At 44.2% G+C, this 26911-nt stretch overlaps 1 protein-coding gene across 3 annotated transcripts in view; it reads right to left on the reverse strand.

Annotated features, from left to right (window-relative positions):
• Positions 1-26911, reverse strand: part of LOC138515785 (transmembrane protease serine 11D-like) — a 739714-nt gene that overhangs the window by 450431 nt on the left and 262372 nt on the right. For all 3 annotated transcript variants that reach the window (XM_069630499.1, XM_069630501.1, XM_069630500.1), the window contains exon 3: positions 5976-6094. In XM_069630499.1, the coding sequence (XP_069486600.1) occupies positions 5976-6094 (119 nt within the window). The remainder of the gene's footprint in view (positions 1-5975; positions 6095-26911) is intronic.

Raw genomic sequence — 26911 nt, forward strand, 5'->3', positions numbered from 1 at the left:
GCTTTCTGTGTAGGGAGACCTCTCTGGTGTGGCGACATGGCAGGAGGAGTGCTGGAAGCCTTTGAAGCAGTGAATAGTGTATGCAGCAAGAAGCAGTGACAGAAGTAGCTGGAGGCCGATAGCAAGCCGTGAGACGGAGGCCAGCAGGACCTAAGGAAGCAGTCGTGTGTATCGTGCTTCACTGTGGAAGCATTGCAGGGTGTGCGTGAGCCACAATAAGATCGCTGGGAGAAGATGCAAGTGATTGCACGGGGAACCATGAACCCGTGGTGGTGGAAGGACTCAATTCGCTGTGGTGGCGGAAGGACTCACAAGGAGCCGTAAGACCGACTGGTGAGCGAAACCAGAAAGGGGGAACACTGGGCTGGCTGGCTGTTTCAGAAATAAAGTGAATGCTACGTATTTTGAATACCGAACGCAATGACAGCAATGAAACAGATTAAATGTATTTTGAATACCGAACTCAATGAAGCAAAAAAACAGATGAAATGTATTTTGAATATTGTACAAATTGAAAGCCAGTTAAAATGAAATTAAGGTATTATGAATATAGAACAAATTGAGAACAAGTTAAAAACACTGGTATCCTGAAAGGAGTGAGAGAAAGAGTGTGAACTTTACTGAAAGGAAAGTTGTGAACTGCATGGGGATAAAGAACTGCACTAAGTGAAAGAAGTGCTAGCAACGAAAAGAGAGCACAAAGAGTTGAATGCAAGATATGAGAAATCTAATACTGGCCACAGCCAAGCAAGTGCAAGGAACTATACATTGTAAGGAAACACGCATTGGGTAGAGCCAAGGAAACATAAGAAGATGTAACAAGCACAAGGTGTTTAAACCAGCCATAATACGTTGTCAGAAGAGTGTGACACGTTTGACAGAGGCAAATCTCACTGCTGAGGAAAAGCAGTGGGCTAGAGTGCAAGGAAAACAGTCAAGGAAGGGTACTGATTGTGTAGCCTGTAATGGGTGGACCATGTAGTCCGACAACTGAGCCCAGACCGGGTAACCATAAATGGAAAAGCCACTAAATACTTGCAGGTTCACTTAAGCATGCCTTGGTGATCCCCCTGCTTAAAAGCCTTCTTTGGATCCCGAAGTGATGGCCAACTACCACCCCATTTCACTTCTTCCCTTTTTAATGAAGGTTATGGAAACACCTGTATCTGCTTTGTTGTCTATGTTTCTGGAATCTTCCCAGTTTCTTGATTCATTTCAGTCTGGTTTCCAGCCTGGCAGAGGCACTGAATCCATTCTGAATTCAGTAATGGATGATCTTCTTCGCCTGGTCAACCAGGGCGGTGTCGGAGCAGTCTTGCTATTAGATCTGTTGGCTGCTTTCGACACCGTCGACCACTCTCTTTGTATTGCCTGGCTTATCTGGCCAAGTTATTGAATGGTTCAGAGCTTTTCTGACTGATTGTGCTCAATGAGCCTCTCTTCCGCCTTTCTGTTCAGCGCCTGCCCCTCTCTGCTATGGAGTCCCTCAGGGCTCAGGACTGCCTCCCATCTTATTCAATGTCTACATAAGATATCTCTTGTTCCTTATTCAATCGCACAGGTTTCGGTTTTATTCATACGCTGATGACACCCAGATTCTGGTCTGTTTGGACCTGTCAAAATCAGAAACAGCCAGGAGGCTGAAAAAATGCTTGCAGGATCTTGGAACATCGATGATACTGAACTGTCTCATGCTGAATGGTAGTAAAACCGAGGTCCTGGTTGTAGGGACCTCCACTCCTCAGCTGTACTGGACATCTGACTTTTGGCCTTCGTCACTGGGTCCTCTCCCCATACCAGTCCTATCAGTTAGGAATCTTGGAGTGTGATTCTCTGCCACTCTGACTATGAATGAGCAGGTTAGCGCAGTATGTAAATCTGGTAATTTTAAACTCTGGGTCCTCCGGAAGGTCTTGCCATTTATTCTTGTAGTTAGTCAGGCACCGGCAGTGGGAGTCCTCAGTATGCTGGACTACTGTAATTCACTATATCTGGCGTAACCAGGCTACCTTACTGGACGTCTGCAACTGCTTCAGAATGCCATGGCTAGATCCATCATTTGCCCTCCATTTGGATACCATAGACTCCCTTGCTGAGACAACTAACTGCACTGGCTCCCTGTCACCCAGCGGATTTGGTTTAAATCCATGTGCATTGTACTTTTATGGAGAGGGAGCAGTTTATCTGCAAGACAAGTTTACCCCCTACCAACCTACTCGTACTGTTTGTTCTCAAACGACCCGGCAGGTCACTGTACCTCATTTCAAGCAAGCTTGCAAGGGAGGCCGTGCCTTATCGGTTGCTGCCTCTAAGGCCTTGAACAATCTACCTTTCTCTCTTTGTGATACTATTGACCACCTTGCTTTTCTGTGAAAATTAAAAACCTTACTTTTTTAACTACCTGCGGTAGCTTACCTTGCCTCCTCAGTGGCAAGATGCCTCTGGGCGAACGTGCGCTTACACAAGTGACTTTAACATAACATACCATAATATAACACTAAAAACACCTAGCAACAAAGACCATGATGTGATACTGTGCCCAAGTGTTGCTTTGAAAGTTGGTAGATTTGAACTTGGGTAAGGGAACCCCATATTTGATTAACTACTTTGAACATGGGGAAGGAGCGTTCAAGCCAAAGAGCTAGAAGAGGCTCTGAACTTTACTTTGAACCCTGTTCCTTTTTGATGCTGACATCCCTACGCATTTTTTATTTATTTTTGCATTTATTTACAGCGCACATAACACGTAGGTATGCAGGCGTAGTTTCATTGTGGAAGGATGGTTATTTTTAACACTTTTTTTTTCTCCCAAGCTAGGGTCCGGAATTCGAACCTGTGTTTGCTCAGCGTGGTCTTGCTTCCAAGACCCGCGCGTTGCCACAGAGCTATCCTCCCATCCTGCATGCAGTTAGTTGTGAGGGCAAGTATAGGTTTTGGTCACAGACGGATGTTTCATTTTAGACTTCCTGACATAGACTGTCCCAGGTTCTAGGCAGGGAAATCCCACCTTAGCATAGGGCAAGTTAGGCATTCATCCACCCTCCCCTTTTAAGTGAAAAATAAAACTTTGTTGACAAACTTGAACCTGTTGTCTTTGTCTGACTCATGATGCCTTCATCATATTCAAAGTATTCCTTTGCAGATCCTCAGCTACTCTCAGTCCTTCTTTCTCTCTCTCTCTCTCTCTCTCTCTCTCTCTCTCTCTCTCTCTCTCTCTCACTCAGTCGCTCTCTCACTCTCTTACTGTCTCTCTCTTACACTCACACTTTTCATGACAACAGTTTTGCATTAGGTGGCTGCTACCGCCTGTCCCCCAAAACCAACCAAAGGCTTAGCCACTCGCCCACCCTCTGAGGTGCACAAACTACAATCTCAGAAAATCATCTTCTAAATAAAATGGGGCCATCTTTTAATAGACCAAATAGTTGATAGATTTCTGGCTTCTGCTGAGGCCATTCAGTACTGTCAGGTACTGCTGCCTCTGACAGTACTGACATGGACACTGGATCCCTGACCAGCCAACGAGCTACACATCAAAGTTTACCCCGATGACTACATATTCGCTAGAAGAAAACTTGCTTTAAAATGTTAGATAGCCTGTGAGGAGCCAGGAATGAGACCCAGACACAGAGGACTCATGGTTATTGCCATAAACATTTATTAAATAATAAAGGGGTTGAAAACACCTCACTATCCCTAATCTAAGAGGTATTTCTCTACCTCAACCAAAACTAAGCGTCTGTCAAGGGTCAAGATGTCTAAAGCAAAAATGTTCTGTGTCTGAAATCCTATCCTAATCCTCGCATTCTAAAACTAACTCTAAGGTATGAAGGATATTGTCTTTGGCTTAGAACGTTCACACATGTTCAAGTTCAACAAAAGGTATAACTCCAACAAAATGTTCCAAATGGATAATGTTCACAGTTCCAAAGGGAATGACTCTGTTCCCCATGATTCTCTCCACCCAAAACAAGTTCAAAGAATAACCTGGTTCTTTATGCACCAAGAGGATAACTCCCTCCTCTTGTGTTCACTTCAGGGGAAATGACTCCCTATACCAGGACTTTTTCCACATTTAATACAATTCAAATCTTAAGGGCATGAGTCTTCTTTAGGATTCTCTTTCCAAGATAACACAACTTGGGTGTGGGTCCCAGACTCCCAAAACACCAGTTATACTCCCCTGCCAGGTTCTCTTGTACAGTGCCTTTACACAATTTGAGTGAGGCTCCCAGACTCGCGAAACACCTGCTATACTCCCCTGCCAGGTTCTCTTGTACAGTTCCTTTAAACAATTTGGGTGTGGGTCCCAAACTTGCAAAACACCTGGTATACTCCTCTGCCAGGGCTTTATCCTGCAATCTCTCTTTCTCATTCAGAACAAGAGGGCATGGATCTTCCCCAAGTTACTTTATGACAAAGTACTGTGACGATGAAGATGACACTGATTCTAATGAGGATTACTCTCTTCCCCACTCTTGGCAACCAATTCACTCTTTCAGATTCTCTTTGCCTCAATGTCAGCGTCCCCTTCTCCCCTCTGGGTACACCGACAACATATGTATTCTCTCATTCCAATCGTACACTTTTGGGTACTCGCCTTGGTATTCACTGGACTCGAGAGGCTTTCCCCAGTCAGCAGCGCAGAGCGTTCTCCCTCCTTGCACCGGAACAAACCCTGTTTTGGCTTCCAGTTCCCGCCACAACTTCCTTCTTCTTCATCTGACAATTCCACACTGAACCAGCACTGCTTCACTACGCGGCCCATCTGGACCTCGTCTCTCCACCTCTCCTTTCGCTGGCAGTGATCTGTGGCCACGGCTCTCTCCCCTGTCTGCTTCCTGGTCTGTCCGAATGGTCAGGAGTCCTTGGGTCGGCACCCTCTCTCACCACCTCCATCCGCCTGCGTTCGGGGTTTGCTCCCATTTTAGGAAATCATCTGCCCTGCTCTGTAACCTGTGTCTTTCGCCGGTCTCCAAGCCGACACTTGGAGAAGGAAGGTGTCTCCATTATCTCACAGAAGCTGATTTAAACTCCCACCTGTAGGCTGATAAAGGTCTTGAACCAATCCCATTCTTATTTTTTTATTTTTTTATTATTGTATTAGTTGAACAATCAAACTTTTAATAGATAAGTACATAATAAAACTTCATAATAAGTTCATACAACAAATGTATCCTAAAATGTGTTCACTTCACAAAAGAAAACAAATAAACACAATTAACAAAAGAGTAAAAAAGCATAAATATATACAATCACATTCTTCACAAAACTAGACTGCACTTTATGGTTCACAATCTTTCTCATGGCAGTCCCCTTCCATCAGTACATATTGTTTTACTAGATGAAAAATGTTCAAAGGTTCTGTCAGCAGCTTTTGCAAAATGTTGAAGGGGGTTGTCACAATATGCCATCAAGGCACGGGGAATGGGAGGGATAGCCCTCAAAGGAAAGTGGGGATACCATTTCTCATCTGGGGAGGAAGGAAAGCTCAGGGGCAACCCGTTTGTCTTGGAAGCAAGACAACACAGTGCAACACAGGTTCGAATCCCGATCCTGCGCTTAGAAAGCACTCATTGGTATTAAGTGTGTTATAAAAGAACATTATTATGATCTGATGATGCCTCTAAATCGCACTGAGCTTCGTCTCCCCTCATGTGATCCTCCCTTGCATAGCCACCCCCAGTGTCAAGCTCAGATAGCGACTGCCGTACCTCCGGGAAAGAAGTGATGACATCAGATTCATCACAAACCATATATTTAATGAACATTTTATAACGTACTTAATACCGTAGACCAGTCTGTAAGTGCAGGACCAGGATTCAAATCTGTGCTGTTTTTCTTCCAAGGCAAGCGCGTTGCCCCTGAGCTATCCTCCCGGCCACTGTGTATCGCGTTATGGAGCATTCAGCACACCCTTTGAAAACAAATCCTAACAATATAATATGAAAAACGGAGCTAAAACTGTTTCTTACCTAAAACGACGAAAACAATAATCAGGGCAACTGCCACTAGAACTATCACCACTCCCGCAACAGCCACTGTGATCTTCCATGTGCTGCGATGCTTCTTTGCGGTGCCCAATTCAATCGCCCTGAGGAAGGAAAGAATATAATATGAAGGTAATATCATTATATTTGTCTGTCTTGATTTGGCCGTTCTTTCAACAGGCCTTTATCATAATGCATTACATACCCTTAGACAATGATCTGTGAATTATGACTCGTAATTTGGAACTGACCTGAATAAGTATTTCCTTATTTCTGGAAAATTGCACACACTCTAGCACAGCTGTGTGCACCAGCGCAAGCATATTCGGGCTGATCATGGGTGTGGCATAGCAACAATGATTCACATAGTGGGCCAGTTGGGGAATTATTACTGATATGGTGCGGAGGCTCTAGGGATTATCACAAACACTCTAAAATTGCAATTTCTATCATTGAAGATATAGTGGACCTGCCTTATTTGTTTGTTTGTTTGTTTATTTATTTCCAATGCACACCAAACCCAAAGGTAACAGGGCCCTTAGAAGTTATTGCTCATGATAGGACTAATCTGGGAATTATAGCAGATGTGCAGGGGCTGCTATTGGAATGATTGAATATTCTCTGCAATTACAATCATATTCTGTGAAGATACACTAGGTCTTTCGTGTGCGTTATTGGGCATATACACACTCTTACACCTATAGCAGCTAGATCAATGCATATGCACTAGGATTGTACATCAGTGAAGATGTGCTGTCCCCGCCCTGGAAGGTATTGCGCACATTCAATTATACTATTGGATTTATTACATACACCCTGTGCTCCAGATAAGATTTGGAAGTGGGAGTATTTTACTCCCTATGTTTTAAAGTTGGGAGTAAAATGATTTTTTAGGGAGTAAAAATGTAAGTCCAATTCCAATGAGAGTGTTTTATAAGCGACTAAAAATATCTTTTAACTGAAAAACTTTAATTTTTTTTATGTTTATTTCTTTGCACCTGGTTATTCATGTACATTAAAAGATACACGTTCACTTCTTCCAATCAGGCGGTTATAAAAGTAGTTTATCCCTGTGGTACTACGTCCACTAATGGTCCAAACATATCCATGGAGCTGTGAGGGTGAAAACAGGGGAGCAAGACTCTACATGTCTTTTCTCTGTTTTCTGTTGGGAGCATTTGCCATTTTTTAGGGAGTAAAAGTTGCTGATACACCCCTTATCTGTAGGGCTCTATACGCCATAGGATTGCAATCAGAATCAACAAAGATAAACTTGGTCTGGCTTGGTAGGTACTGATGCATTAACTTCTCGTTGCACACGTAGCAGAGTATGTCTTTCAATGGTGATTCAGGGATACAACACATGCTCTAGGAATTATCGCTGGCATATTGAAACTTTGTCATAGAGGATTTTGTTTAGAAATATTGATACATTACACTGGAAATGATTACATATGTTGTAGTTGTAATCGAAGTGATAGTAGTACTACTAGCAGTAGCTATACTACGAATAGTAATAGTAATAGTTTATTTTGATAAGATCCACACAGTGATCGAAGTGAGCGGGAACGGTCGCAAGAGGTGTTCCTCTACTTTTATTTTTTTCCATTTACCATTTCTCCACTTTTTACCACCATATTCACCTTCATAGGTACCGGCACCGTTCATACCGGGCCGCCACAATATGAGTTTGCTCGCGGGTGGCGGTATGCACGTCTGGTCCGGCCAGACGTGCATACCAGCACCCGCGAGAAGACCAGGATGCTAACAATAGACCCATCATTAACAGGTCCATTGTTAGCATCCTCCCATTCCCATTGAGCCCTATAGGGGCTCAATGGGAATGGGGATGTACCGGGTCCAGGTCCCAAAAATGGGAATTACTGGGCCTGCAAAAGTCAGAATGCCCTGGTAATTCCCTTTTTTCGGGACCCGGACACGAGTTTGGAGGTAGCCATGCCGGTAATGACGGCATGGCTACCTCCAAACTCGTAATGAGGCCCATACATTTCATAATCACATTATACCCAAAGTACAAATAAAAAAGCTGAAAAAAAACACTTGCTTAGCTCTTATGCAGACTGTAAGATCCTAGATTTAATTTAACTATCAACTCTATTCGGGGGACATTTGGGATGCTAATGTGAAAGGTGAGCCTACTTTTTGTGATTTTGTTCTTGCATCACTCTAAAGGTAAAGGTTTTGCACGTCCTAGATCTTGTCACCATAAAAGGGCACTAAAACAGCTTGAGCTCTGTAAACTTCCATTCATGAAAAAAATGATTCACCCTCCCTGTCTTTTAGCAAATCTTAGAAGTGCTGTGTTGTGGTGTGACAGGATCGGGGTACCTTTCTTGATCTGAGGTCACGATGAGCTGCCATGATTTAGGTATACACAGAGGTAAAGAAATGCTCTCGCCTGGTCCACTTTCTTGCCATGTAGTGAAAGGTCTTTTTCGATTGTGGCAGGCCATGCCTTTTGTTTTTTTCTATATTTATAGCTAGCCATTTGTTGTTACACCTATCACCGAACAGATTAAGTTGGTGCTGGAGGCCTATAGGCATTTTATTAAATTAGCACTGCCTCACCAGCAAAGAGAAGCATTCCCAAAGTATGGGACTGGGGGTATCTGCAGCCAGATTAGTCTTTTCCAGAGCCACACTGTTTATATTGATGCAAAACAACAAAGAAACTAAAACGCAGCCTTGCCTAACGTCCCGCAAGACACGAATGGCTCTAGCTTTCGCACAACCTGGACCGAAACAAACCTTTGCTCTGTTGTCGAAGCACAAATTATGAACTGTCGTCAGCAGCAGGGGAGGCCTCAACATGTCTTTGAATGTTGACTAGAGGCGACCTGGTGGAGCAGCGTCAAACACTGCTCTTCAATTCAGAAACATAAAATAGAGGCTCTTCAGCATTAAAAAAAGTGTATCAGTTAAAATACACAAACGATTTGATATTTTTTACTAACCCAAAATGTGAGCCTCTAAGCATCAGGAATTGGTACGATTACAAATAACCTTCTCACATATTTTAGCAAGACTAGCAAAATGGGAGATCAGGCAGTAGTTATATGTGCCCTTTCGATCTTCCTTTTTGAACATAGGGATAACCCCTCCCAGTAGCTCCCAGGGTAAGCATGCTGTTTATTGATTCAGATAAAAACTTTCAGCAGAAAAGGCACCCCAATTATGAGTACTTGTTTAAAAAGAACTACTAGTAGATAATCCAGTCCTGGACCACTCTCTGCTTTTTGCCTGAGCAAAGTCAGTCTCACCCAAGCCTCTGAGAGAATTATAAAATGACCACTTAGAAAACCTGAGGCTTTAGGGGAGTTAAAACACTTTGGAAGAGGGGCTGTCTCTCCCTGCGCATAAAGACTACTATAGTGAGAGATCCACTTATTCTCGGTAATGAACCTGAGAAGGCTTGTGCAGATGTTTCCTCGTTGGCCACAATCTGCCAAAAGGCTTAAGACTTAAGACTTAAGACTTAAGACTTAAAAGTGAGTCAAATTAATTCTCATGGAAAAGTTCTTTGTTTCCAACAAGAGAAATGTATGATTACACAATACATTAAACAATCACAATTCATACAGAACAACACTTCTCATAAAGAAAGTCTTTGATTTAAAAAAAAAAAGGATAGGTGCATAGTTACACATATAGTTACATGGTTACAACTCATACAGTGCAACACATATTACACATTATTAGACAAAGAAACGACTACATTTATATAACACATAATTCCCACAGTGCATACTCCCTATCCAGATCCCACTATCAAACATAACAAAAATGTATTGAAACAATTTTTAATGTACAAATAGTTCATACCATCATCATCACTCACTTTATTTTGGTAAAACAAATTTACCATAAAAGCAAACATGTACATTACAAAACCAAATATAATCAATATACAAAAGTTATATAGAGCATAATTTGCACATGCAGCATAAAGCATAGGCTAAGAACTAGCTGACAGTCCCTATTTAAAAACAGCTAAAACCAATGTCGAACCAAAGTGCTTCTGAGGATGCAACGGATGTATTTTACACATTCCTCAAACGATAAAACAACCAAAAGAGGAAATAATTGTAGCACCGGGCCGGGCCGGGATTCTTCAGCCCATCAGGAAACATGGATAGTTTAGGCACACCATTTAGCACAAATATTGATTTTACGGGAGTAGATTGATCAGCTTTGTTCTTCTAAACCAAGCCGAATCAAGAACCAACCCACCGTGAAGGTGGCGCAAGGGAACCTTAGCACTTAGACAAAGCGCAAGGGCCCCAGTCACGTTTGAGACAAGTAGTTGGAGAAAGAGATGCTTTAATGACATGTTTCGGATATCCTTCTACATAGGACAAAGGAACAGGAAGTGAACTCGATCTTCTCTAACCCCTGGACAAAAAGGACTATCTGAGCTCACATTTGCATTCCATTTTCATGTAATAGATGCTAAAGGTAAGATATCAAAGCAAGCTTTGAGAAAGAGAGAGGACAGTAGCTTGGGACTCATAACATTGCGATAGTCTTCGTAACCCTTGACCTGTTCAAGGGACCAGTAGTTACTAAACTGCAATGACCTGCTTGTTCTCTATACTATCTCCTTCATTCTTTCCCACTTAATAGCATGGAAAATGTTGGCTTTTGTGGATGCATTAATAGTCGTGGGATTGGTCCAAAGCTCTTCAAGGTTCAATAAGTGCAGCTAAGACTTTATGTGCTGCACCCAGAGGAGTGATAATCCCCATCCTGGTTGATTACATCTTTTAGGGCTACCCGGTATTTTAGAAGGTTCTCGTTTTTACACAACTTAATCCAGTACAGGAGTGGTTTTGCTCTGCATATTTGTCTAATAGACTGAAAATCTAGTTACAGGAGGATCTGGAGAGTCGGAGCACTTGATGCAAGCCCCAATACACTTTTAAGAAGCCATTGTCTCCCACAGATAGTTGTGCACGATTTGTCCATTCTCAAAGCTCAGCACCATAGACAGCAGCCTGCCTTATATGCCTCTAGAGTCACACAAACAGCACCACCGCCATGAGTTTTAGCGAAGCTGGCTATAAAGCCACCATATCTGGCCAAAGTCAACTCTAGCTTTTCAGATTGCTTGTTCCAAGAATTGTTTTTGTGTACTCTTATACCCAGGTAGTCATATTTTGTAACCTGCTCAATATGCCATCCATTTAGGTCAAATCAAGTTGCGGACACTTTTTCCCCGGGCACCCTTAAAAACCATGGCCTTTGTTTTGTCAGTGTTTATTGTTAAGCCATTTTTATCACAAAAACTAGAGAAAATCTCCAGCTGAAGTCCCCCGGGTGTTAGAAACAAAAGTATGGTCTCATCAGCAAACATCAAAACCCGGGATTTTGTCATGGGTTAGTGCAGGGGCATCCGTGGACAGAGACAGAAGCTCGCAGAATACACTATTTATAAATAAACAAAACAAAATAGGGGCCCAGACACATCCTTGGCATGTTCCTATCTCAATGCTCACTTTACTAGATAATGCCCCACCCATGCCATACTGTATCCAAGCCCCATTCTCACGGAATAATAACATGATGGCTATTATTAGCGGTGGGGGAATACCACCGTTTGACACAATAGCCCACAGCCTGGCCCTGGGGACAGTGTCGAAGGCCGTCCTAAAGTCAATGAAGACCGAGTAAATGGACATTTTTCTTACCATATTTATCTCAAAGCAACAGGAGCCTTAGTGATTGGTCGACAATACAGATACCCCTGTGTAACGCCAGCTGGAGGTGGTTCAAGGCACCACTCTCAGCAACCCATGTTTCCAAATGGACCAAAAGTGTTTTTTGCAAACATTGTTGATACAAATACCATTTGTGCAAATAAGTCTTTATTTCGATGGGTTCCACCATAAAAGATTCACAATTAAACAATCTTGTACACATAGTCCAATTTGCATTGAAACAGTAAATCTCAGCAGGTGAAAGGTTGATAGTGGTGAGTGCCCTGTCTGCATATTACTCAAGTAAACAGCACTCTTGTCTAGGCAAAGAATGTGGTCAGCGACCAAAGATACAATTTGTTGGAGGTAGGAGGATCACTGAATAAACAGCATGAAGTACAGGATTGACCTCATCAGTTCCAGTACTCATACGTGCAGTTGGCAACCACAACTAACGTCCAATAGTTCAAGGTACAGGGGTAGAAGGTACATTAGGTAGATTTTACTATTTAGAACTGATTACAAATAAGATACAATTGCCAAGGTAAAATCACTGTAATGAGGAGCATTAAGTATTGGATTTTAGCACGCCATATTTGAAAACCAATAGTGAAAGGTATGAAGCTATAGTGTACATTTTCTGGATTTTACTATATACAGAAAGACAACATCTGCAGTGTCTTATGCAGGAGCTGTTAGCTTAGATCATGGAGTGTACAAAAAGTGTTCGCTAAAGCGCTGTACAATAGAAATAATACATTACAATATACAAGTTATGTATCTATGACAATACATTTACAAATTTAACAATAATAATCCGGAGAGGAAGAAGAAGAAGAAACAAGAATGTGTTAGTTAAGCAAAGAGCTGAAGATTAGAAGAGGTGAAGTAGCACACACAGCGACAGGAAGAGAAAAGACACAAAAACTAGATTGGGCATAGGGAGGTTGATGGATACACAAGACGAATTGCGATGCAGAGTATAAAGAACACGGTGGACAGTTTAAAGACATTGATACATTTTTAATAGAATACAAAAAATGAAAAGATATACAAGAGTGAAAAGTAAGCCAGTGCAAAGAAGCAAGCAAAGAAGGTATAGGGGACCCTGGGGGTAAACCAAATAGGGGGCGCATTAAAGACAGATTGAAGAGACACCAGAATATTTGCAGGAAGATCAACAAACAGTTGAGAATACGCAGTCGTGAAAAGATAACAGTAGTAATTTACAGTTTGCTAGCATGAAAACTAAGACAAGGGTGCATTTTTTGATACATTGAAAAGGAAAAAATTAGCCCTGTGTGCAATCCTTCATATAAGAGGTGAAAAAAGAGAGAGACAAGTTAAGAGAATAACCCCATGGTTACGAGCTCCGGTAGACAAGGGGAGACCAGAGGGAGGAAAAAGATCAAAGAAAAAGGCTGGAAAAAATATGAAAGAAGGGGAGGGACTATGGACCAGTAATGGATTTATTGCTCGACCAAAAACTGCTTGAACTTATTTTGTTTGTTTTCTTTTCTCGAATTTTGTCACCAAAATGTAGATGATGGGTTGTGACCAGACAATATTTGTGGCGGTGAGCTTCTGTTAAAGGGAGGGGTAGTGAGATGGCTGTGGGAGTCTCTGCCCACACCATGTGGAAAACAACATGCAAACAAAAATGTGAGCAGTTTCTTTCGAGCAATAGACATACATCCGAAGGAACTGATGCAGTACGGTTATTGGGTAGTGACACACGGACACCAGGTAAGCGTGTGATGACAGAGCCTTCTTTATTGTCTCGCGTGCAGGCCAGGTAGTACAGACACAAGATGGATGTTAAAGGGGCAGCCGGCACCACCACCCAGGCAGATCTTCCCAACTCAGCTCCAACAGCTCAACTGCCTAAAACTGAACACAAACTTCCTCTTCGCGGCATTCTAATGTGCCATCAAGTTCCACAGCATGAGGAGTATGAGGTCACAAAAAGTGACAGTAAGACACCTCAACACACCTTACCCCTTAAGGAAAACAAACAGATCATTCTTACACGTACAGCTAACCTATAAATACAACAAACTATAGCAATGTTTGACAACAACATGCGCACAGCCAATTGGGTAAAAAGCACTCATTACAATAACACACCCCTTCAATAACTGTGAGTGCCAATGGTGTGATGGTTGGATATTTTGCACACACAATAATTGTGGCACATACGTGATAAGCTATTTCACACTTGCGATGACCATGAGGGTCAATAGTGAAGCGTTTGGTCTAAGCACAGGGCATGTTTAACAGAAACTTCCACACAAGGATGAAAGTGCTGCACTAAACCATCCCCCTGGGGGTTGACATGAATACTACCAAGGGAAAATGACAGGGAGTGCAACTAAGAACTAAAACATGGGAGCCAGCAAAATGTACACAGGTGCCGGAAGGACCCAGAACCAAGGACAGAAAACAAACTGGAATACAACCCCACTCCCTCAATTACGCGACCTGAAACAAAGAGCAACGGGCAAATTGATAAACCCACTGGGAGACAGAAGCCCAAGAATGCAAAACAGATGGCACCCATTAACAACACAACCTGGAAGTGGGAAGAAAAAAACAACATGTTGAGGCAACAACCCAAAACTAACCACCACCTAGCCACACCACATGGCCAGGGAGAGGAGGGCTGGTAGCCACTTAAAGACAAGTGAATCCCAAAGATCACCACTTCCGACTGAGGAGGAACCTGCAGATCACCACCCAAAACAGAAACCGTAGGTCAAAATGCAGGAAGCAAAACATAAATGTTTATTCAGGAGATAAGATGGACGTAGGAAGGGCAGGAAGGCGTGCACATTTGTCTGAAACACAAAGATCTGCCGGCAATAAAGTGTAGGACCCTAGTTCGCATTTCTTAGAATTTAAGATGGCACTCAGAGTTGTCTCATCATTCAAGTTGCATATATTGTACTATAAGGTTAGGTTGGTTTGATAAATTGCGAATCATGCCTTTGAGCAATAGAAACATCTGTTATTTACAATATTCTAAAATTGAAAACTATGGTACATGAAATAAAGTGACTAGTTTGAATGGCCTGGATTGTAGCAAGTTATTTACGAGGAAGGTAAACATAACTGCAGCAGGTGCAGTAACTCTTGAATCTACCTTGCTGCTTATGTTGTGTGGCACCAAGCTTGAACAATGGGCCAAGGTGCCACAGTCCAACCGTCACCACCAAGGGTGCACAGCCACCATCCTTGGGCATAACAACCAGGCAGAGGTTAGACCAAGAAGAGACCCGGGGGACCTCCGAGGCATGGGGAAGTTGAGGGGCACACTCCCCAACAGTCACCACACACTGCACCCTGCCAATTCTACTCAGTGGCGACGGGAACTCATGGCGTGAGCATCAGCCACAACGAAATTGCCACCACAGCCACAAAAATACTGCCCTAAATCCCAACCAGGGTGAGGCTTTGCGGAAGCGAGCAATGCAAAGAACCTGAAGTCAAAACGATGCACAAGGTTGAGCCTGTAAAGCTCCCCAAAAGAATAATAAATGTCCTCCCCGACTCCAACCTGGGTGGAGTCCCTAAGAAATCTGGTATGGAAATGTGAATTTGCAGCACAACACTGGTATCATCCTAGACCCCAACCAGGGTGGGACCCCTAAGACGCGGAACAAAGTGGGATGGCACCCACTTGCAACGGGACTCCATCCCCGGAAATCGTTAAGGTGCAAGGCATTAGTAGCAACACCGAGCACAACAGGCTTTGGATTCCCACAGTCAACACCATACAGATGGAAGAATTGAACTAGCAACTAAAAAGAAGGGTTTAATTCCCTAAAAGTGCCCCGGGGGCAACACCCACAACTGATGTTAGCTATGAGCAATAGAGAGCCTTTAGTTCCCTGCTGCCTGTAAGGCTGAAATTCAGCAATCCCATCTATAACACAAGAAGGAATTGAGTCATAAAGCAAACAAATTAGGAGAATTCACATCCCAACACAACATTATGTCGGGGGTTTCAGCATCCCCTTTAAACACAACACATGCAAGAGAAAAACTGGGCATGCAACCAAATCGCATCCACCACATAAGCACCTGCAACAAAACTCAAAGTGAAGACTCAGCATGCACATATAGAATGAGTCAGAATGAACCTGATCCAATTATTACATTCTTGTAGAACTCTATCAATCCGTGGTCCAGTTCCTGCAGCATCGAAATGTATTCCCTTCCCTTAATCGGAAGGACGTTGCCGCAGATTAAACAACAGCACATTATGGAAGCCAGCTTGCCCTCATTTTACGAGCAAGCGAAACTCTGCGCATAGAAGGCAGAGCCGTTCTCTCCTGCCCCGAATTGGTTCCAGATCTCCTTCATCGCAATCTTCGCCGGCATGGGCAGTACAGTACCTGGCAGATGATTAGTACTTTGAGGGAACAGCATTACACTCTTGTGCAACCGCCCCTGAGTCCATCCTGTACTTCTTGTGCACTGGTTCCTCGTTCTGGTGACCGCTAGTCATAGGGCCTCATTATACGGTAGGCGGAGGACCGAGGTGCTATTAGCACCTTGGTCCATGCCGGTAAAATACCGGCACCGCCTTGGTGGAAAGGGGAATTACCGCCCTATTCCAAAGTTGGCGGGGCGGTAATTCCCCCTTCCCCCATTGCCCTTCCCCATTCCCATTTTTGCCCCATAGGGCTCTATGGGAATGGGGAAGGCGCTAATTACGGTGCCGCAAATTGCGGTACCGTAATTAGCACCCTGGTCCCTTTGTGGGTAGGTTTTTAACGCCTGCTAAACGGCAGGCGTTAAAGTACCTACCCGCAAAGGGACCTCGTAGTAAGGCGGTAAGGGTTAACGGTCACTGGTACCATTACCGGTGACCGTTAACCCTTACCGCCTTCCGTGTAATGAGGCCCATAGTCACTGCCACTGATCTTACCCTGGTAGCTGGCTCCCGCCCGGCTTTTACCCCTGCTATTTCCACCAGCTGGTTGCTGGGATGTTGGGAGGGAAAGCCACCCGAGCGCGGTGACAGGCACTCAGTTGCTGCGCCTGCACCACGATTCCCTGCGGTGACTCAGGGATTACTTGTCATACTAATGAAGCATGGGTGCTTGCCCTTGGTGGTGAAGATGGGGTGGGGGGGGCAGCTGCCGATCGCTGCACCCCGACCAAAGCAGCCGCGGTGCAGTTTCAGGGAATCCTCATCACCAATGTTAAGTAGTGACAAACGGACACCAGGTAAGCGTGTGATGGCAGCACCTTCTTTATTGTCTGAAGTGCAGGGCAGGTAGAACAGTGACAGGATGGATGTTAAAGGGGAAGCCGGCACCTCCCAACTCAGCTCCAACGGTTCAACTGCCTAAAAAAGAACACAGACTTGCTCTGCTGCGGCATTCTAATGTATCATCAAGTTCTACAGCATCATGAGTAGGAGGCCACAGGAAAGTGACAGCAAGACACCTCAACAAAAGTCAAGTATTTTACATGTAAAAAGATTACGATGAAGTGAATATGAAATCATCCAAGTTTGGATTGCAGAAAGAAATGATGTAGATTTAGGTTTAGATAGCCATTTATCACACCCTTGCAAAAGTTCAATAAACACCCTTGAACTGTGGTCACTTGTGTCTTTCTTACTATTGCCACCATGCATTCCTTACAGCGCTAAACAAGACCACGTACATTACATTATATTGCAGCTCACATAGTGATTTATTTGAACTTTAATACGAAAAATAGCCCCTTTTTAATGAAGGACTAAAGCACACTCATATGCTTTTGAAAAATGCAAAACATGTAATAAGCCTTTAAAGTTCAACAGCTGAGATCAGTTAATGTGTGTATTAACTGTACAATATAACCTCCTTCGTTGAAGTCAGTGAGTTGGCAGTGGCTCAAACATGAAGTTTGATTACACATTCACAAAAACCCATCCTCCGAACCACAGGTCAAGCAAGAAGTGCAGAGCAAACTTTATTAATTGAGGTTCATCTTTTTGCTTGAGCTAGATGAATTACTTACAAGGGGAGGAAACCCGGTATACTACTGTCTAATAAAAAATTAGCAGTGTATGCTTTGTCTATATCCGGGAGGCTAATAGTCAATGTATAAGGAGACAAAGTTAAAAATCAGGTACTGGAGGTGCCTTGCATTAACACTCTAAGCAAAACAATAGGAGGGACCAGATATAGTTAAAAAATAGTGTCAAATTTTAATAATAACGAAGAAATCGTCAAGTTTAAAACATCCAATTAAATAGATTGGTCCAAGTGACAAAAAATATATATAACTTCCAATGTGCAAAAACAACAATAGGGAATACGTAACAGGCTTATATGGTCATTTTACAGAAATGTTACCAGAAAAATACGACCTCTGTGGGTACTTGTCAAGCAAAAAGTGTGGTACCCATCCACATATGGATCAATATGTCATGAAATATAATCCCTGTTTACAGTCGAGAGATGTGTCTCGACATGTTTCTGTTCCATAGGACAAAGTGTGGAACATTCATCAGGAGATAAGTATTATACAGTATAGCCTATTTTACAAATGGGGTAGTTCACAAATTAGTTAAAGCCTCATAGCACCTGTAAAGGATAAAAACAACAACAGACATCAAAGAATTAGTTACTGAATAACTATGTACTTAGGTAGGTTCAAAAAATGAACTAGGCAACAAAATAGGGGTATAATTACCTATAGTGGTGCCAGTGGGGGCTCTCTACTTAGATTAGTAGGTGTAGGGAGGCAATCATCGCAACCCTACGAGAAATGTAGAAGACACTACGTTTGATGATACACAAAACAGCCAACTAGCACATACAACATTACAGCAGATAACAGGAGTGTGACACCCAGGTGGGTATCAATAGGTAGATGCACCTCATAGTAGGTGGAGGAGCCGATAGCAGTGTGTTACGCCTAAATGTCGAGAGGACGAGGAAACGTGAGTGCTTGACCGTAGGGGCGCGGGTCTAAAATGCACTGCCGCCCATACGAACAGATGGCCCAAGCTAGAAGGATACAGGGACACCAGGTGGGGGCGTATCCGTGGTGAGGCTCCCTGGGTCTGTGTGCGTTAAGATGTTGGTCGAGAAGTGCAAAGTTGATGAGAAAAATTCAAAAAGTTGATGAGAAAAATCCATTTTAAAGAATTCTTCACTCCTCTCAATAATACCATCAATGAAGGACCTATTAACTGTACAGGACTACGTAATCCATCTACATTCTACCCTCCATCCCAGAGTTTTTCCTCGGAATCACTCGTGTTTGAAAAGAAAGTCATTTCGGATATTACCGCTATGGAAAAGAATCACCAGAGAGCATTTCACAACCTATCCAATTTGGAACGTAAAGCCCTCGATTCTCTGTCCAACAATCCCACAATCATCATAAAGAAGGCGGATAAAGGGGGAGGAATTGTTATCTTGAGCCGTACCGATTACATTGATGAATGCGAGAGACAACTGAGCAATACCTCATACTACCGCTTACTAACTCAAGACTCTACACCAGAACTTTTACGACTTATAGCTGACAAAGTGGGCAAGGCTAAAGATCGTGAATGGATTTTGAAACAAGAAGCAGACTTTCTTGTCAACAAAAAACCCAGCATTCCAAAGTTTTACACCCTTCCAAAGGTACACAAAACCCTTCAGAGCCCACCAGGACGAACCATAGTAGCGGGTATCGACTCAGTCCTCGAACCACTTTCAATTTTTGCTGACCATTACTTGAAAGTATATGTACAAAAAATGCAATCTTACCTCAAAGATTCCAGAGACGTTATAAACAGCTATGAGAATCTGGATTTTGACCCCACGACCGATCTACTCATAGGCTTGGATGCTGTCTCCTTGTATACCAACATCCCCCAACAAGCCTCAGTGGACACCATAGAAGAAATACTTCTTACCGAACAGATAATGATCCTGTACCCACCTCATTCATCCTTTGGTGCGTGGAACTTTTACCAACAAACCGAGGGCACGGCCATGGGGGCCACCATGGCTCCTAGTGTAGCCAATCTCTATGTTGAAACTTTCGAAAAAAGACATATTTATAACAACGGCAACCCTTTCAGCAGCAACATCACCAAATGGAGTCGCTATATGATGACATTTTAGTACTGTGGAAAGGTACACAGGATGAAGCCAACAACCTTTTCACCTGGCTCAATGGTCTCAATCCCCATCTGAAATTTACGATGACTTCCAGCAATGAGTTTACTAATTTTTTGGACCTCACCATCTACCACCGAAATGGCGTCCTGTAAATAAAACCTTACCATAAACCCACAGACAGGAATTCCCTTCTGGATTATTCTAGCCATCACATTAAACATTTACGTGATAACCTCCCTTTTGGCCAGTTCCTTCGTCTTAAAAGGAATAGTTCTGATAAAGAAACTTATGAAGTTGAAGCCTCCACACTCAGTAACAAACTCAGACAAATAGGTTACCCTAAAAAGTTAATTAAAAAATCAGCCAAAAGGGCATTTAATAATAACCGGGAAGCTCTACTTGAACCCAAGCCAACTAAATCTAAAGATGATCGTATTGTCTGTGTGACTACCTTTACGGACCAGAGTTTTGAAATCACCAACATCATAAAGAAAAACTGGAAAATTTTTAGAACCATGACTCAACCCCTTGCTATGCCCATCTTTGCTTACAAAAGAAGCACCACCATTGGCAATCTAGTTAGTAATAGCAGACTCAAATAGGTCAACACTCCGGAACCTAAACTAACCATCCTTTGGGGTCTCCCTGAAGCCACCGGTCACTATGCCTGTGGAACATGTGGTGTTTGTAAATTAACAACCAGATCCAAAGAAGTTGATGTTGGTCTCTCAAAACTCTGGACCCAAAAGAACCTCACCAATTGCAACACTGATTACGTGGTATATATGATTACATGTATATGTGGATTGCATTATGTTGGAAAAACTGTCAGAAAAGTAAAAACACGCATAATGGAACATCGGAGTTGTTTGAAGAACAGAACGGAGAATGCTCCCCTTGTGAAACACTTCAACCTCCTGAAACACAAATACGAGGACTTCACATGGACGGTCCTCCTGGCCCTGAAAGGAACGAACAACACAACACGTGAAAAGAAACTGTTGAAAATGGAACAAAAGATGATCTTCACCCTTCATAGTGATGTGAAGGGGGTCAACCAGTCAATCGATTGGCATAACATCTAGTTTTCTTTTGTTATACCTCTACGGACTGTTCTGATTTATGGAGGATCGAATTTCATTCTACCCCCTGTCAGTATCCCAACTTTAGTTTCATCATCTTTTTGCTTTTTGATCCACCTAAGTGTCTCCCATTCCCTCCATACCTCTCCCCACACCCTTAGACCTGTCGAGGTCTGGTGTTTCCCCTGCACATCGTTAGTGCCCTGCTTGCATTTAGGGCCATTGAACGCCCGCACCCGAGGAGTCTTTTTTGGCCAGTTTCTAAGGTTATCCTCTGGTCCACTCCAATATGGCTGCCGTTCTCCTGCCATCCTCGGCACCTTGTTTTGGGATCACCGACATAGTAGCAGGACTCACAGGGTTGCCTTGACTACCTGTCAGCATCGGCCGCTTTGTGCAGTCACTAGTTTCTTTTTGCTGGTCGTATACGGAAGACCTGCATCCCGTGCACCCCTCCGCACAGGGTAAGTCACTCGTCAAGCGCCTAGCTCCGCACATCCCTCCGCTTTACTAGGTCCTTATTTGAGGTAGCGCGCACTATGTAACGTTGTCCACACCATTTCTGTCCCCTCTTTATAGTACGGACCGCAGAGATTCGTTCCCGCTCACTAACCCGTGGACGCATTTAGGTAAAGTTATTTGCATTGTTTTTCTTAATACTAGTCACCGCGGGTGTGCACGATGCGGGACTCTTTGCACTTCTCGACCAACATCTTACCGCACACAGACCCAGGGAGCCTCACCACAGATACGCCCCCACCTGGTGTCCCTGTATCCTTCAAGCTTGGGCCATCTGTTCGTATGGGCGGCAGTGCATTTTAGACCCGCACCCCTACGGTCAAGCACTCACGTTTCCTCGTCCTCTCGACATTTAGGCGTAACACACTGCTATCGGATCCTCCACCTACTATGAGGTGCATCTACCTATTGATACCCACCTGGGTGTCACACTCCCGTTATCTGCTGTAATGTTGTATGTGCTAGTAGGATGATTTTTGTATCATCAACCGGAGTGTCTTCTACATTTCTGGTAGGGTTGCGATGGTTGCCTCCCTACACCTACTAATCTAAGTAGAGAGCCCCCACTGGCACCACTATAGGTAATTATACCCCTATTTTGTTGCCTAGTTCATTTTTTGAACCTACCTAAGTACATGGTTATTCAGTAACTAATTCTTTGATGTCTGTTGTTGTTTTTATCCTTTACAGGTGCTATGAGGCTTTAACTAATTTGTGAACCACCCCATTTGTAAAATAGGCTATACTGTATAATACTTACCTCCTGATGAATGTTCCACACTTTGTCCTATGGAACAGAAACATGTCGAGACACATCTCTGGACTGTAAACAGGGATTATATTTCATGACATGTTGATCCATATGTGGATGGGTACCACACTTTTTGCTTGACAAGTACCCACAGAGGTTGTATTTTTCTGGTAACATTTCTGTAAAATGACCATATAAGCCTGTTCCGTATTCCCTATTGTTGTTTTTGCACATTGGAAGTTATATATATTTTTTGTCACTTGGACCAATCTATTTAATTGGATGTTTTAAACTTGACGATTTCTTCGTTATTATTAAAATTTGACACTATTTTTTAACTATATCTGGTCCCTCCTATTGTTTTGCTTAGAGTGTTAATGCAAGGCACCTCCAGTACCTGATTTTTAACTTTGTCTCCTTATACATTGAGCTAGATTAATGCCTTAAGAACTTTGATTTTTTCTCAGGATTTAAGTGGCTTCAACTTTAGGCCCACAGGGTGAAAATTCATGTAGGAACAGTGGACACGTTCTTCACCAAGACATTTTTTAGCCAAGACCTCCAAATTTCCTACCTCTCCTACTCCCCTATGCCCTGCTAATTCTCCCTCATTCGAAGCCACTATATCTCTACAATCACTGCCCCCTATGGCACACATATTATCTCTCTCTCTACCAGACACCTGGTCTGGTAGGTCAATTTTTCTACCACATCTCCGGACTAATTTACTCTCTCCCTCCTGAACACCACCTCATTGTCACTAGTGGCTTTAACCTCCCCTCTCTCGCTGCTGCTCTAGCCACTGACCTTAACTCTCTTCTACTTAACAACTTTCTCTTTTCTGTTGACTCTCTGCCCACCCATTCAAATGGAAACTTCCTTGACCTTATACTCATCGCCTATCATCTCTCTGCCTCTAATATCTCCACTGCTCCTCCCTCCGATCACTGGATCGTCTTTGCTTTAATTTCCACTCTTCTTCCTCACTCTCTCCATCTACTCCAAGTATTAATAAGTGCAAGTTCCCCTTGTCCAAACTCCCTGACTACCTCTCTGACCTACACCACTTTCTCTCCTACGCTGAACTCATCTTTTCATCCACTGAAGAAGCCTTCACTAATTTTAACACAGATTATTATGCTGACGTCTCCTCTCACTACCCTCTTACTACACTCACTCCTAAATCTTCCCCTCCATTACACCTCTCACCCACACGCTGAAAACAACAATCCGAATGAAGCTCTGCACGTGGCAAAGGTCAAGACAGCCCTCTGATCTCCAACTCTATCTCACTGCTCTTCAAACCTATTCCTCTACTCTTGATGTTACTCACCGGACGGGAAGTAAACCAATCGGTGGCCGGAAGACACAGGACTGCACTATTGATTGAAGAGCTAGGTCGGGGCCTCCAACCTAGCCTCCTCTCTGTGAGGGCACAAGACCTTTTTAACGATATGACCCTCTGCTGGGTAGGACCAGGCAGATGGACTGATCGCTCAAAAGGGCGGGGAGGACACGCCGCCAAGAACCCAGTTGTAAAGGAAAAAACAAGAGGTGAGCAATTGGAACTGTAAGAAGAATCCTTTCCCTTGATACTTCTTTCATGTAGTACCTGAGCTATGCCCTCCCCTTGTTTAAGGCAACCGGAACCACCTATAAGTAAGAAAGGAGAATGTAACCTATACTGATGATAGTGGTCGCTTAGCTAAGAGGTATGGAATCATAAATTAGAGAACCCTTACCACGGCTGTGTTGTTGAGTCTTGAGTTATCCCAAAGGAGTTCAAAAATGGAAGTGCAAAATAAGAAATGGGTAGGTTAGTTAGGGAACTAAACCCGGGCGGAACGAGGGCCGCGCTAGAGTCGAGTGGGTGCACTCTCTGCAAGGCGTCCCTGTGCACTACTGGAGGATGTCCAACGGAAGTCTGATTGTGGAGATGATGGGAACAACAACCATAAGAGACACAATGGAATTGGAGAATTGTAGGTGATGGTTTCGGTGGCAGGCAAAGGCAGTCCGTGATGGAGAAAATAGGTCTGGTACACAGGTAAGTAGTTTTCCAAAACCGGCAGGCAGAGGCAGTCCGTGAAGGAGAAAACAGGTCTGGTACACAGGTAAGTAGCTTTCCAAAAGCGGCAGGCAGAGGCAGTCCGTGAAGGAGAAAACAGGTCTGGTACACAGGTAAGTAGCTTTCCAAAAGTGGCAGGCAGAGGCAGTCCGTGAAGGAGAAAACAGGTCTGGTACACAGGTAAGTAGCTTTCCAAAAGCGGCAGGCAGAGGCAGTCCGTGAAGGAGAAAACAGGTCTGGTACACACGCAAGAATAGTAGGATCGAAGACGGAACTTCTAAACACCGGGATGCAACTTTAATCAGAAGCAGCGTCTTTCCCGGTTGTGCGGTTTAAATCGGGAAGGGGAAAGGCGGAACCGGACGACACCGAGGTTCACGCATCATCGCCCATCTGCTGAGAGCGGGAGGCGGAAGGCTGGGAATCGTAGTTCAACTTGCCGCAGGGCGCCGCGGAGTGAGCCGAGGCCACTATTTTCCAGGGCAGTTGCCAGTGGGCGTAGAATGGATTTGCAATGTGACGCATGCCTTTCCGAAGGGCTATAATCCTCCTCCGTGCCTGCCGAGGCATAACAGCATCCACCCCCAAAGGCGGCACCACCCCCCTACGGGCATGAAAGCGGCGAAGCAGGGCCGGAGCATGTATATTAGATAAAGGCTCCCAAGATCTATCCTCAGGGCCAAAACCTTTCCAGTCAACCAGGTAAAAAGGACGACCCCTCCGAAGTCGGAAATCCAGGATATCGGCCACCTCGTACTCATCATTACCATCCACCCGCACCGGGGCCGGGCGTATTGGCAATCGCATGTTGGCCGGACAAGGCTTCAGCAAGCTGACATGAAACACAGGATGCTGTTTCCAGGACGAGGGCAATGAAAGACGTACAGCAACTGGATTCAAAACCTTAGTGACAGGAAAAGGTCCTACGAACTTGGGTAAGAGCATCCGTTTTCCAGGCATTCTCAGGTTGCGTGATGACAGCCAAACCTTCATACCTACACGGTAGTCGGGTGCCGGTGCCCGATGCTTGTCAGCGAATTTCTTAGCTTTAGCCTGAGCATGCAGCAGGTGTTGACGAACTACCTCATGAATGGACTTGAAGTCCCGAACACACGCATGAGCCGCTGGATTGTCAATTGGAAGATCAGGATCCAGGGGCAAGGACCGTGGATGGTGTCCGTATAGTGCAAAAAAAGGTGATACACCAGAAGCGGCATGCAGAGAATTGTTATAAGCGAATTCAGCAGGTGGTAACAACGCCAACCAAGACGACTGGAAACGAAGTGTGAGGCAGCGCAGGTATTGCTCGAGAGTGGCGTTGAGCCGTTCAGTCTGCCCATCAGTTTGTGGATGGAAGGCCGAGCTGAACCTGTCATCAATGCCCAGGGATGCCGTCAGAGCCCTCCAGAAACGTGATGTAAACTGCGGTCCGCGATCCGAAACCACAATAGAGGGCAGACCAAAGAAACGAAATACGTTCCTAACGAACAATGAGGCCAAAGTCGGAGCAGAGGGCAAACCCACACAAGGAACGAAGAGTGCCATTTTTGTGAAATAATCAATTACCACCCAGATGGTATCAAAACCATCCACAGGTGGCAGGTCCACGATGAAATCCATAGAGACCATGTACCATGGTTTGTGAGGAACCGGGAGTGACTGTAACAAACCCATAGGTTTAGACCGGGAGACTTTACATTGAGCACACACAGAACAGGAGGCCAGATAACGAACCACGTCCTGTGACATAGACGGCCACCAGGCCCAACGCCGAAGCAAGTCCAGAGTCTTCTTTTGGCCTGGATGAGCCGCTATCAAGGAGTCATGGGATAAAGCAAGGGCTTGGAGACGTGCTTTCCCCGGGGGCACAAACAGGCGGCCCTGAATATAAGGAAGTCCTCGTACCACATCAAGGTTTAGGACTACACATTCTTCTTTATGTGTATTCACCCAGTCCGAGATTAAAGAACGGAGCAAAGGACGTGGAGTACATGCACATACGACCCTAGAAGGCAGCAGAAGAGGGCATTCGGGTTTGCTTTGCTCCGAGTGAGAGGGCAGGCGAGACAAGGCGTCGGCACAAACGTTGAGACGGGCTGGCCTATATGTGATGGTGAAATTGAACTGGGAAAAGAAGAGGTGCCAACGGGCCTGTCGGGCAGTGAGACACTTCATTGATTTGAATGCCAATAGACTCCGGTGGTCAGAGAAGACAGTAACCGGATGACGGGCCCCCAATAGATGATGTCGCTATTCGGCGAAAGCGTCCTTGACTGCCAGCAATTCTCTTTCCGTGATAGGATAGTTGCGTTCGTATGGTGTCAGTTTCCTCGAAAAGAACGCCACCGGATGGATCTCACCCGAATCCTGACAGGGTTGCGACAGAATAGCCCCGATGGCCATCCCAGAAGCATCAGCTTCCACAAAAAATGGCAGGAGCAGATCGGGATGTTGCAGCACTGGCGCTGAAGAAAAAGCCGCTTTTAAGGCCTCGAAGGCAGATTGCGCTTCTGGTGTCCATCGGTATGGCTTTTTTGAGCTAGTTAAAGCCGTCAAAGGAGCTGAGATGGTAGAAAATGAAAAAATAAAGCGCCTGTAAAAGTTCGAGAACCCCAGGAATGACTGTATGGCTTTGGTTGTAGCAGGGACAGGCCATTCCAA

The sequence above is a fragment of the Ambystoma mexicanum genome, chromosome 6q, assembly GCF_040938575.1.
Source record: "Ambystoma mexicanum isolate Mex_15411 chromosome 6q, UKY_AmexF1_1, whole genome shotgun sequence".
Taxonomy (NCBI): domain Eukaryota; kingdom Metazoa; phylum Chordata; class Amphibia; order Caudata; family Ambystomatidae; genus Ambystoma; species Ambystoma mexicanum.